The sequence below is a fragment of the Carassius auratus genome, unplaced genomic scaffold (genome assembly GCF_003368295.1).
Source record: "Carassius auratus strain Wakin unplaced genomic scaffold, ASM336829v1 scaf_tig00042427, whole genome shotgun sequence".
NCBI lineage: Eukaryota > Metazoa > Chordata > Actinopteri > Cypriniformes > Cyprinidae > Carassius > Carassius auratus.
In genome coordinates, this window is record NW_020526717.1 from 31,483 (window position 1) to 44,822 (window position 13,340).

Genomic DNA, 13,340 nt, shown 5'->3' on the forward strand with positions numbered 1-13,340 from the left:
TCGTCTCACTCAGAAAGCATTATCCTTTGTAAAACTGCTTTGGTACAATATCTATTGTGAAAATATGTGAAAATCTTGTTAATACTGGCATTTTAAATGGCCATGACACATTGAATTGAATAACGACCATTTTTGTTTAGTTTGCTTTTGTTTTCCTCTTTATCTGCCTTTACATGAACAGAAAGCACTGAGCTCACAGAAAACAATCTGAACACCTGCACAATTGAACTGACAAACACGTTTTTCTGCTGCTGATGGGAGTACAGAACACTTGTACAGCTAACCTCTGAAGCGCTGAAAAATATCATAATGACATCTAACATCTGAATCTCAATGGCTCTCCCCTTTCAGCATGAACTCTGTGCTCTCAGTGCAAATGAGAAGTGAGCTCTGGACGAGAATGTCGGAAAGCATGGAGTCTGAAGTCAGTGAATATTTATGAAACATTTGCACACACACACACAAAGACACTATCCTCTGATGCGAGTGGGTAAAACGCAAAAACGAAATGGGGAAAAAAACATTTCAAAGAAGGCCCCGATCAACATGCGTCTACAGCTGTCATTCAAACACAACCCCTGCAGCGAGATGTTTTCCTAAGAGCTGATTCATCAGTGATGGGTCAGCAGAGAGTAATTATGTATTTCAAAAATCCAATGATTCGGGCCAAATCATATTCATATGCAACACAGGGGTATTGTGTTTATGCAAAGACCTTGGTTGAGGACCAAAAAACTGAATCCTTTTTACAAGCCTTTATTATTATTATTTAACACAGCACAATATAAACAGGAAGTGGGGGGGGGGGTTGTGCAGCACAATAGTGATTAACAAGCACTGTTTATGCTCTTTTATCTTCATTTCCTTTTACCAGTCTATCTCAAGGTTATTTATTTATTTTTATTATCACTGATATCTCCAGGCACAAAGCTGGGACTGGTGCATTAATCTGCATTATACCGGGAACCTCAACAGCTCCTTTAGTGGAGACAAGAAACCTCCGAGAGCTTTTGGACCGGAGCTTTTATATGAAGAACATTTATCTTAATGCTGGAATTCTGAATGTCATCTATAGGAGTGAAAAAACCCTAGCTAGACTAGAATGATATAGAATGATGGGATTGTGACTGTCACATTAGCAACAGTGCAGACAAATGTGTTTTACATTTATGATAAATTAACACTTTTGATCCAATGAATGCAAAAAGCACTGACAGATTTTTTTATATAAATATATTTTGTAAATGTACTAATGTGCAACTTGATCCATGAACTCACACATCTCTGCAATGCGGTAGTTTGGTATTTCTTCGCTTTATGGTTATGAGTGTCTTGTGTCTTTCTAAAGCTAGATTCCCCTCATGAGTTCTTCAATGACATTTTACACAATACCTCACTCTGGCCCAGGATGAAGTGCAATCTGATGACTTCAAGAGACCTCTAAAGATCTAATCACCTATAAAAAAAAGTGCTTTACTTGAGAAAAAAAAAACAAAGAAAAATCAAAATCAAAAGCATCACATTTCCATGAAAAGGTACTTGTGTCTCTTTCTACTGTATCTCCCACTGGAAATGAATCACAAATCTAATCTTAACGATTTCACTTTGCCAGCAATGAAATAGATCAATCAAAATAGTGGAGATCAATGGAGACCGTTTCTCAAGTCCCCATAATCTTTTCCTTTAAGGGTTTCAGAGGAGATCTCAACAATATCACAAACTGTGTTCAGTTTAACTGCTCAATAGTCAAAGATTTCTCAACAAATTCTTCCAAAACTAAATAATCTGAGCTATACTACTCTAAAATTGAATCTGTTTTACTTCTAAGTTTGTCAACAATCATCTCATTTGTGTCTAGATTGTTTCTAGTTTGTTTAATAAGACTGTTAAACATTCTTTTAAATATTTTTCTATGAATAAATGTTGAGCCTAATGTAAATGTGATTAACAATCCAGACAGAAGTTCTTCCATGCAGTTCATTTCTTTTCAAAAACATGATTAAACATTTAATAAGGTCCTCAGAAAAAGGTTTTAAATTTTACATTAACTCTGAGAGCTACCTTTATGACCTGCACTATAATTAACTTCTCTCTTAAGACATGATTCTTTCACTCATTCGCAGCAGTAAAAAGAGAATCCATCTCACTCTCTGAACCAGGATATGATGATTTAAGAACGAAATAGGGTTATGTATAGTCCTCTTTGTAAAGAGGAAAGTGAATGAAACATGTAGCAATGGGAAATCCATACAAAGGTCTGCTTTCAGCGTCAATATTAAAGGTCAGAGTCTGATGGAGAAAAATAATAAAGGTGAAAACCTGACAGAAAGCAGTTTGAGTGTGGACAGAGTGATCGGAGCCAGTGTGAACTGAACGTGGCACACAGGGCGATATCAGAGAGATATAGATTACTCCAGTGTGAAAGGTCAGCTATGTCTTTGGATACTCACAGATCATAGACTGTTTACGTTCTCGCTTGCTTTATTACTCTGCCTCTTTCTTTTATATTTTTAGACATTTGCCACATTTATTTTAATAAACCCAACACTCTCAGGTGCAAAAGCTGTCACTGGAGTGATACCTTTGAAAAAGCACACCTTTGTACCTTATTTATCCCGGAATCATACATATTAGTGCATAAATGGTCCATTTTGAAAACAGATTTTTTTTTTACTTTTCTTGAGAGTGTAGATACATGATAATAAAAAATATATTAAATCACCAACCACTTTAACTGTAAAACACTTGTTTTTCGCTAAATAAATCTAAACAGCCTTAAGATTAAAAAATTTTGGAGACACCAAATTTATTTTCATAAAGAAATAATACTATTATTCAGCAGGGATGGATTAACTTGATCACAAGTGAAAGTAAAGACATTTATAATGCTACAAAAGATTTTTACTGCTGTTATTTTGACATTTCTATTCATCAAATGTATCAAAAATGTATCAGAGTTTTTACAAATCTGCAAAACTTGTTTCTTGAGCAGTAAATCAGCTTATTACAATGATTTCTGAAGGATTATGTGACACTGAAAACTGGAGGAATGATGCTGAAATTTCAGCTTTAACATCCCAGGAATAAATTACATTATAAAATATATTAAAATAGAAAAAAAATTGTTTAATTGTTACAATCTGACAGTTTTTAATGTTTATTCATCAAATAAATGCAGCTTTGGTGAGGTGTTTTACACGTAATCCTCACAACTGTTTGTTGGTTTTATGTTTAAAACAAGGGGAAAAAAACTATTTGGCAATGCTTGCCAACAGGTAGCTGAACAATTGTGTTTTGAGGTACCACAGCACAAGATATTGAGACAAAAACAGTAAAACAGTAATTTTACTAACCACCCAGGCCACAACACCAAAGTCAAGTCCAGAGCTAGAAACATTGTTGCTCCCTCTCTCAATCTCTTAAACAGCACAGCCTGACTGACAGACAGAGTGAGAGATACTGGGTGATATCTGTCTCCAGCAGGATGAGACACACACACTAGTATCTTTAGCTGTGGGACAGGAACCATGGCAGGAACTTATCAATATTGGATCACAAAAGGCTGGAGAGAGCAGAACATTCAAGCCACTAAGCACGGTTATCGGATTAATTGCTTGCTGTTGCAGTCACACATTACAGCCGATAAAGCAGGTGAATCTGATTTTATGCTGATTGTTGAATCTCATCCATGAACCATTCAAAGACAGAGAGCCAGGCATCACTCACTCAACAAAACAGACAGGTTGCAAACCAGTTTTCTTTCTTTAACCAACTACTCTCTAATAGGTCAATGAGGATATCTAATATGAATTGCATCACAATATTGATCTAGAACAAATTTTAAAAAGCTTTAGAAACATCAAGGAAAATGCTTAATAAAAATAATACTGTAAACCCCTCCAAAAATTATATTATTTAACAATTAAAATTACTTTATTAATATAAATAGACTTACATGCTAGCACTCAAATGTTTAGGGTTGATAGAAGTCTTATTCTCAACAAGGTTGAAATTATTTGATCAAAAGTACTATAAAAACAGTATTATTATTAAGAAAAAAAATGTAACAACTGAAAGTAGCTGTTTTCTATCTTAACCTTTTTGAAAATGTAATTTATTACCGTGACAGCCAGGCTGAATTATCAGCAGCCAGTGTCTCATGATATTTAAGAAATCATTCTGATACTCTGATTTGGTTCTCAAGAAACATATTGAAAACCGTTGTGTTACTTTATATTTTAAGATTCTTTGATGAAATGAAAGTTGAAAAGAACATTTGTTATTATTATAAAAAATTATTTTAACCAGTTTATATTTATATATTTGTTTGTTTGTTTTTTCAGTATACACACAGGATAAATCACTCACTTTAAAAATTGATTTGAATGAAGTATCTTAACAGGCAGGATTCAGAAATACTCTGATGTCTTCCTACATCCTGATTCTGCCTGTCAGTGCAGCATTTTTCAGGTTTAGGGAGCAGGCTTTATGTCAGAGATAACAGACACAGAGTTGACAGCAGGTCATACTTCCTAATGCCAGACATATCAATGGATCAGACCACAGTATAAGGTCGACGGCTCGGAGATGTCTTCCACACTACTGGCATCCATGCACAAGGCCAGCCTTTCATCAGTGTAAACTGAAGAGGACCTGGCAACCCCTGAATGCTGATTACAGTAGCTACGACAATAGCTGTGTTTGTTGTTCTGGTTTAACATTTAAGGGGTTACTCAGGTCTTGTTTACCGTAGCTCCTTGCCAAAGCTGTGTGATGAGCTGTTTGACGCCATTACAGTGATAACATCCTGATGGCTTCATCAAGATTCTGACCTTTACATCCGCTGAGAATGTTTACAAAAATTACATGTTGTGACACTGTGATTTCAGAAGAATTTTAGAAAAGTCTTAATACTGTTCAGTACATACGCTTACACACCACAGGGTGATTGTGTGTATTTTCGTCCATACCCTGCTTTGATGTAGTCCAGGAACGTGTGTTCGGCCTCCACTGAGAATGAAAGCAGTGTCACCTGGGTAATTGAGCAACAAAGAACAGCATATGATCACAAACCACATCTGCAACGAAACAATCCATCATGGCATTATGCAAAGACTCTTCTCTCAGCTGTCAAGGCCACACAGTCTTTTTCATTAGTACTGTCATTAGACAACCAGAATCTTTCCATGTTGGGAGGAAGACAGGTGATGGACTATTCATTTGAGTTTTGATTACAATCTCAAAGCCAATTCATGGCAGTCAATGCGGAGAGTCTTTGTGGATCATCAATCACTGTTATCAACCCGGACCTCCAATATTACTTCCTCACTGCTCACCTTATCAGAGGATGAAACAGAAAGCACTATTCAGTCAGGGGACTCGGATCTCAGATTCTCAAGTAATTTATCTGAATAATATCCAGACGTTCAGAGTCTTTGTGGAATTCAGCTGGACAAAATTCATCTATGTAAGAATGCAGTGAATGCAATGCATAAAGCTCTTTGTTTTCAGTGTTTTTCTCTAGTTTTCTAGTAAAAAAAAGATATAAACATCCTGGAAACAGGACAAAATTCACTTGAGATGCAAAATTGTTCTGTTATTGTTAACTATATGTATGTATAGAAATATATATTTCTATGAGCTAATTTTAAAATGTTAATAAATCTAGAAATAATACTTAAATAACAATGGTACTAAAGAGAGAGTACCACTGTTCTGAAAAACGAGAACTTGTTATTAGAGAACATCTCTTGAATTATTTTTATTATGTTGAACAAATATTCTTTTTTCTTGTTTTAGGCATAACTAATGACAGAATTTAGTTACATTTTCTTGAAGCAAGAAAAAAATATTTGACAGTGTGATAAGAAATGTAAACTTAATTTAAGATATATTGAAAATAAATCTTATGTTATGCAGTAGTACTTCTAAGGTAAGTTTAGCATGTTTAAATGTTTGTGCTGGAAAACAAGACAAAAGTACTGATTTTGTGCAGGATTTTAGGCAAGCAAATTCACTACTCACTGTGCCAGAGTTGATGTATCTCCTCTTTTTGAGTTTCTTTTTAGGGTTTACCACCTGAAAAAGAAAATGTACAAATGACACATAATTTCGTGGGAGTGTTTGAGAGACAGAGAATGAGAGAAAATGGTTCTTATTAGACCCATTACTTGTCCAAAAGAAGAGAAGTTTGAGAGCTCTGCTGCTGGATCATTCCCAGTCATTTCTGTCCCACTTGCTTTTAAAGACACAACTGATCTAAGTGTTCAGATGCTTTGAGAAATCCAGTTCAGCTCGGTTACATACGCAACCTTAGCTAACAGTTTGGAAACCAGGACACAGATGATGTGATTTGTATGGATTGGGGTTTAACTGAACCGACACCGCAGCTTCTAGTGTTGTTTGTCCAACTCAATCCCCAGGAAACCCCAGATCCTTTCAGCACACCACTGGGACTGTCACACTCCTGCAGAACATCTCACCACCCCCTCACCCCACCACTGGGCTAATGCACACACACACACACACAACACATTATACACACTCCTCACCTCTACATAGCTATCTGTTACTCTCTCCTCCTTTCTCACATAAACACTCGCTTTGTACCCTGTCATGCATTGGACGCATTGTTTTTTTCTCTCTCTCTTCCATAAACCATCAAAAGCAATCTTTCAAACTCATTTGCCGCTGCTGTACTTGCTGGCAGACAAAGTGTGATAATCACAGAGAGCAAATAAGGGAGACTCGAAATGGTGCAATTTTTCTTTGCTTGCCGAATCTCTCATGGAACAGATATTAAGAAAATCCAACTCAGTGCAAATGAAAACTCAGCTTCTTAGATAAAACATTAGTTTATGCATGTACAACATATTTTTTTGTTCATTATTAACTAAAAACCATATCCAACATGGCTGGTACAAGTTGTCGGTATGGTCAGCACAGCATTAAAACATTATTATTACAGTATTATTAATATTATATAAAATAATACAAACATTATAACAAAACATAATAATAATAATAATAATAATAATAGTAGTAGTAGTAGTAAGTAGTAGTTGTCTTAAAAGAAGCCTGAATACATTACCTAAAATGAGTGGAAATCATGTAACCCAGGTGTGTGTGTGTGTGTGTGTGTGTGCGTGCTAGTATATATGGTTTATGAGGACACAAATGTGTAGGGTACTACAATGTAAACATGGTTTATGAGGACGCTTCCTGTGTTCCCATGAAACGAAAGGCTTAAAAAAAAACATACAAACGGTGTTTATGAAATTCAGAAATTGCCAGTAGTTTTCTGTAAGGGGTAGGTTTAGGTGTAGAGTTGGTAATGGAAAATACAGTTTGTACAGTATAAAAACTAGTACACCTATGGAGAGTTCCCATAAACCACAAAGTGTGTGTTTGTGTGTGTGTCCCTGGACCACAAAACCAGTCATAAGTAGCATGGGTATATTTGTAGCAATAGACAACAATACATTGTAAGGGTCAAAATGATACATTTTTATTTTATGGCAAAAATCAATAGGACATTAAGTAAAGATCATGTTCCATGAAGATATTTTGTAAATTCCCCACTGTATATATCAAAACGTAATTTTTGTTTATCAATATGCATTGCTAAGAACTTCAACCTTAGCTAACAGTTTGGAAACCAGGACACAGATGATGTGATTTGTATGGATTGAGGTTTAACTGAACCGACACCGCAGCTTCTAGTGTTGTTTGTCCAACTCAATCCCCAGGAAACCCCAGATCCTTTCAGCACACCACTGGGACTGTCACACTCCTGCAGAACATCTCACCAGTCACCACCCCCTGACCCCACCGCTGGGCTAATAAGTAATAAGGAGCATGGGTATATTTAAAGCAATAGCCAAGAATATATTGTATGGGTCAAAATCATACATTTTTATTTTATGCCAAAAAATTCTATATGGTATTTAAGTAAAGATCATGTTCCATGAAGATATTGTAAATTCCCAACTGTAAATATATCAAAACGTATTTTTGATTATTAATATGCATTGCTAAGAACTTCATTTGGAACATTTTAATGGTGATTTTTCTCAATATTTATAATTTTTTTGCACCCTCAGATTACAGATTTCCAGATATTGTATATCAGCCAAATATTGTCCTATCCTAACAAGCCATACATCAATGAAAAGCTTATTTATCGACGAATCTTCATATATGTATCTTTCAATTTCATTTTGTGGTCCAGGGGCACACATATACACATACATATACAGTGCCGCTTGAACGTTTGTGAACCCTTTTGTGTTTGTGATTTGCAGAATCTTTGAAAATGTGGGTGATTTTAACAAAATAAGAGAGATTATACAAAATGCATGTTATTTATTATTTAGTACTTTCCTGAGTAAGATACTTTACATAAATTTTTTACATTTAGTCCACAAGACAAAAAAAAAAAATTGCTGAAATTATTCAAATAACCCCATTCCAAAGTTTGTGAACCCTTGGGTCTTAATACGGTGTGTGGTTACCTGGATGATCTATGACTGTTTTTTTTTTTTTTTGTGATGGTTGTTTACGAGTCCCTTGTTACTTCTAAACAGTCAATTCTCCTCAGTGTAAAAAGATGGATTTCAAAAATCATACAGTCACTGCTGAAAAGGGTTCAAATATGCAAAAGAATCTGCATAACATGGAGGATTTTTCTGAAGAAAGTGCTCAGTTTAACTGTTCAGAACAAACAAGGGACTCTTGTTTAGTTTCCATAGTATTGTATTGTTACTTCCTCTACAGTAAAAAAATCTGGGTGTTATATTAGACAGCAACTTCTTTTGAAAACCATATTTCCCATATTACAAAAACATCATTCGTCCATCTTAGAAACATTGGCAAGCTACGAAACATGTTATCTGTTTCTGATGCAGAAAAGCTAGTTCATGCATTCATGACCTCTAGACTGGACTATTGTAATGCACTTCTAGGTGGTTGTCCTGCTTCGTCAATAAACAAGCTACAGGTAATCCAAAATGCAGCAGCTAGAGTCCTTACCGGGTCAAGAAAATATTACCATATTACCCCAATTGTACAGTCTCTGCACTGGCTACCTATTAAGTTCCGTATCAGTTACAAATTATCATTACTTACCTATAAGGCCCTAAATGGTTTAGCTCCTGCGTACCTAACTAGTCTTCTACCACGCTACAACCCATCACGCACCCTAAGGTCACAAAACTCTGGACATTTGGTAGTACCTAGAATAGCAAAATCCACTAAAGGAGGTAGAGCTTTCTCACATTTGGCTCCCAAACTCTGGAATAGCCTTCCTGATCATTTTCGGGGTTCAGACACACTCTCTCTGTTTAAATCTAGATCAAAAACACATTTAATTGAATTTTTGTCTTGTGGACTAAATGTAAATATCTTTTATGTAAAATATCTTACTCAGGACAGTACTAAATAAAAAAAAAACATGCATTATGTAAGATCTCTAATATTTTGTTAAAATTATTCAAATTTTCACAGATTCTGCAAGGGGTTCACAAAGTGGTACTGTATACATATATACCCATACATATTAGGTAAAATGTTTACATAAACATATTATACACATTTTATATAATGCATATATTTTATCATTATAAAACAACAGCAACAAAAATTATAAAACTTATCGGTGAAAAAACAAACAAATTTAAGCTTACATACACAAACATTTTTATTTCTTCTCTGACACCATAAATTCATGAATCTAGAATCACTCTTTTATCTGAATACAATAAAGCCTCTGGTGATCAATGGATCAGTATCTGCTTCAGTGAACTCACCTCGTACACGTTGAACTGACTCTGACCACGAGAGAGCTCTCTGTAGCTGGTGGTGAACTCCCCGATAAAATCATGACTGAAGCACAAAGAACAACAATGAGACTCTTACGGTCTGTGATGATGAAGATAGATGGATTTGAACTTTTTTTATAAGATCTGGAGTGAACAGTATTTGTTACTGCCAGGCATTTTACAGCAGAGCTGACAGCACCGCAGGAAGCTAGAGGGAAATTTTGCAGCTACGTTATCGAGTTAAAAATATGATTTGAAAAAAAGAAGTGCCTTTGTGTAGGGTGTACCAAATACATACATAGGAGAATATATTACATAAATGTGTAGTGTGGGAAAAAAAACAAATGTGAATGTTTCTCTACCTGCCATCTCTGTCCCAGTCATACACCTCCACTTTAATTGACCTGAAAAATGAAAAACAGAACATGGTTTGCGATATTTCAGACTCCGAGCTGAACTGATGGATGCTTTCTGATTAAAACAGGGCTGAGAGGCTCTCTCTGTGGTTTTCATCTCCATGCTAAAACCAACCAATTACAGGCCATTATCCAGACAGTGCACTCTGAATTAAACAGCGGTCGGCAGGGACTGAACTCTCGGGCTTTGACACAGAGCAGCCGTGGAGCGTCACTTCACCTGACAGGACGCAGGCGAGTTTCATTTAAACAATAATTAAATCTGAAGTTTTGAATAATTATAAACTCATTCTGTTCAAAGCAAGTTAACACAATCAGTTGTACAGAGGCGGCTGAGATTTGTAGACTCGTTAATAAAAATGGCTTTTGAGGGTAATAGCTCTAAACGGTATTTGGCACCAAGGCATGTAACACTCTTGTTATTACAAAATGCAGGGATGTGCTTGAATTTACAGTTACAATACAAATTAATGAATAAAAAACAGGCCACTGTAAAGATTACACAATTCAGCCGATCATTCTTCTTCCCTGTTAATAACTAGCTTAATGTACAGTTGCAATCAAAATTACTCAACCCCCTAGAGACGGCAGTACTTTACAAATACAAGCTTTTCTGAAGATCCAGGATAAAATAAAAATTGCATCTATAACGGTTCACTGGCATATTAAAAGTGATATTGTCAATATATAATGTCATATTTTTGAGTTATAAGATTTTTTAATAATACTGCTACGTCATAATTATTCAACCCCTATTAAACATTGCTGTTTTTAAATCACTTATTTGCATGGTGGGAAATGAAATAAATATTGTATTACTTTAGAAAGACTAAGACTATATGAAGATTTCCAAGACATTGAAAGTTCCTAGAGACACAGCTCTCAGCCTTATTCCCTAAGTTTAAAGTGTGTTTTACCAGAAAACCTTTGAGGGTGTTGAAGAAAAAGCACAGTATCATAAAACATTTAATCAGAGCAACTGAGAAAAACCTGCAATGTACAGCCAAAGACTTGCAAGATGACCCGATGAAAGGAGGGAAACCATTTCAATGCAGCGTGTAAGAAGAACACTAGACAAGTATGGCCTTCTTGTTGAGACATCTTGCAGAATACCACCTCTTGATCAAGAAGAACAAAAGGCCATCTTGAACTTGATAAAATTTATTTGTATAGACCTGTGGAGCTCTGGAGGAATGTTTTATGGGGTGATGTGACCAAACTGCAACTTTTTGGACCCACGGATCAGCGGTATGTCTGCTGCAAAACAGGCAAAGTTCATGAGCAGAAGAACACCATCTGCATTGTCAAACTTGGTGGTGGATCAGTCCTGTTATGGGGTTTCTTTACTGTAGCAGGAAGTGGAAATCACAACTGTATGAACAAAATCATGGATTCTTTGAAGTATCAGGCCATTTTGACAAGAATTGTGATGCCTTTGTTGCAAAGACTGAAGCTGATTATCAATGGACTTTCCTGCAGGACAGTCATCCCAAAGTACACATCCAAATCTACTTCTGCTTGGTTCAGGGATCAGTCATATAATGTTCTTAAGTGGCCTGTTCAGTCTCCAGGCTTAATTCTCATTGCAAATATATGGTTGAATTTGAAGAAAGCAGTGGCAATGTGAAAACCAAAGACTATCAGTGATCTGGAATCGGTTTCATGCGAGGAATGGGCCAAAACTGTAGTAGAGAGGTGACAGAAGCTTCTAATCATTTACAGACAGCGTTTATTGGTGATTTTAAAGAATAAAAGATTCTGCGCAAAGGGGGTTGAATAATTTTGAACATGAATGTTTAGAGCCAGTTTGAATTTTATCATGATTCATCAATGTTCCATTCTCAGAATCACTCAAAAGTGTATTAACAAACTTTCTCTAATACTTTACTGTTGCATGTGTTGAATTGATTTCATAAAATGTTGTTCACCGCAGCAAAATGTCTTGCAGGTCAAGGGGGTTGAATAATTTTGATCGCAACTGTATGTTGTGTTTTGCATGCAAAATCTGTATGACTTTCTTATCTAGAACATAAAATAAAATATTTTAAAGAATGTTTTGACTTTTGTGTCCACGGCGCAAATGACAAGACAACATTGGGTTCTATTGAATTTCATTTTGTGGACAATTCAAAAAACCTGACACATTCTTTCAAATATGATTTTATTTGTATACATTTTATAAAGAGTGGCATCATAATAACTGTTGACATTTTCTTTTATAGGTGAACTGCAAGCTTAAACAGAAAGCCTCCACTGGTCAACAAGCTTCACAAGAAAAACCATGCTGGTTGATGGTAATTCATGCCTGCCCGTCCTTGTCTGTACTTGTTTATTTTTTCACATGATTATGCTAGAAAAGTGGAAATGTGATGGTAAATCAGAAAAGAATATCCACCATCATAGGATGCAAATGATGATTTTGTACAGTTGTTTGATTAGAATCATTTGCTTGTTGTTTACTCTGCAATGGTAGTAATGAAATCTCAAAGGCACAGAAGCATCATCTGAGTTGGAATGAAAGAACGGACCTAAACACACAGCCTCATCTGAGCTTTTCCATAGAGTGCATGGGGAAACTCTCCATCTGCTGGTAAAGCAGACTGGTTCAGCTCTGGTGTAAGAGAACAGATGCAGCAGATTCATCAGAGATCATATGGCCCACATCCTGTCTATCAGTTCTCAGATTCCCTAAAGACAGGCAACCGACAGTTTCACAGAATTTCAACTAAATAGCAAAAGGTCCAGTTCACAAAGAAGCTTGTTCTAGCCAAGAGTCTGAGTGATATGTAAGTGACCAATCACAGATTAGTTTATGTTTACTCTGAAATATATTACACAACAATAAACTAGAGTGGAGAAAATGATTATATTATATACACTACTGTTCAATTTTGGAGGGTCAGTAAGATTTCTTAAGGAATTAATACTTTTATTTAGCAAAGGATGTATTAAATTTGTCAAAAGTGGCAGTAAAGACTTTAAACTGTTACAAAAGATTTCTATTTCAAACAAATTATGTCTTTTTTTTTTTTTAAAAGAACCCTGAAAAAAGATGATAGTTTCCACAAAAATATTAAGCAGAACAACTATTCTTAACATTGATAAT

The 13,340-nt window shown here is 35.6% G+C and overlaps 1 protein-coding gene across 2 annotated transcripts in view; it reads right to left on the minus strand.

Moving 5' to 3' along the window:
* LOC113085839 (copine-5-like) overlaps positions 1–13,340 on the minus strand; it is a 65,850-nt gene that overhangs the window by 12,622 nt on the left and 39,888 nt on the right. For both annotated transcript variants that reach the window (XM_026255274.1, XM_026255273.1), the window contains 4 exons: positions 10,181–10,222; positions 9,807–9,882; positions 6,025–6,078; positions 4,971–5,032 (listed from right to left, as the gene is read on the minus strand). In XM_026255274.1, the coding sequence (XP_026111059.1) occupies positions 4,971–5,032; positions 6,025–6,078; positions 9,807–9,882; positions 10,181–10,222 (234 nt within the window). The remainder of the gene's footprint in view (positions 1–4,970; positions 5,033–6,024; positions 6,079–9,806; positions 9,883–10,180; positions 10,223–13,340) is intronic.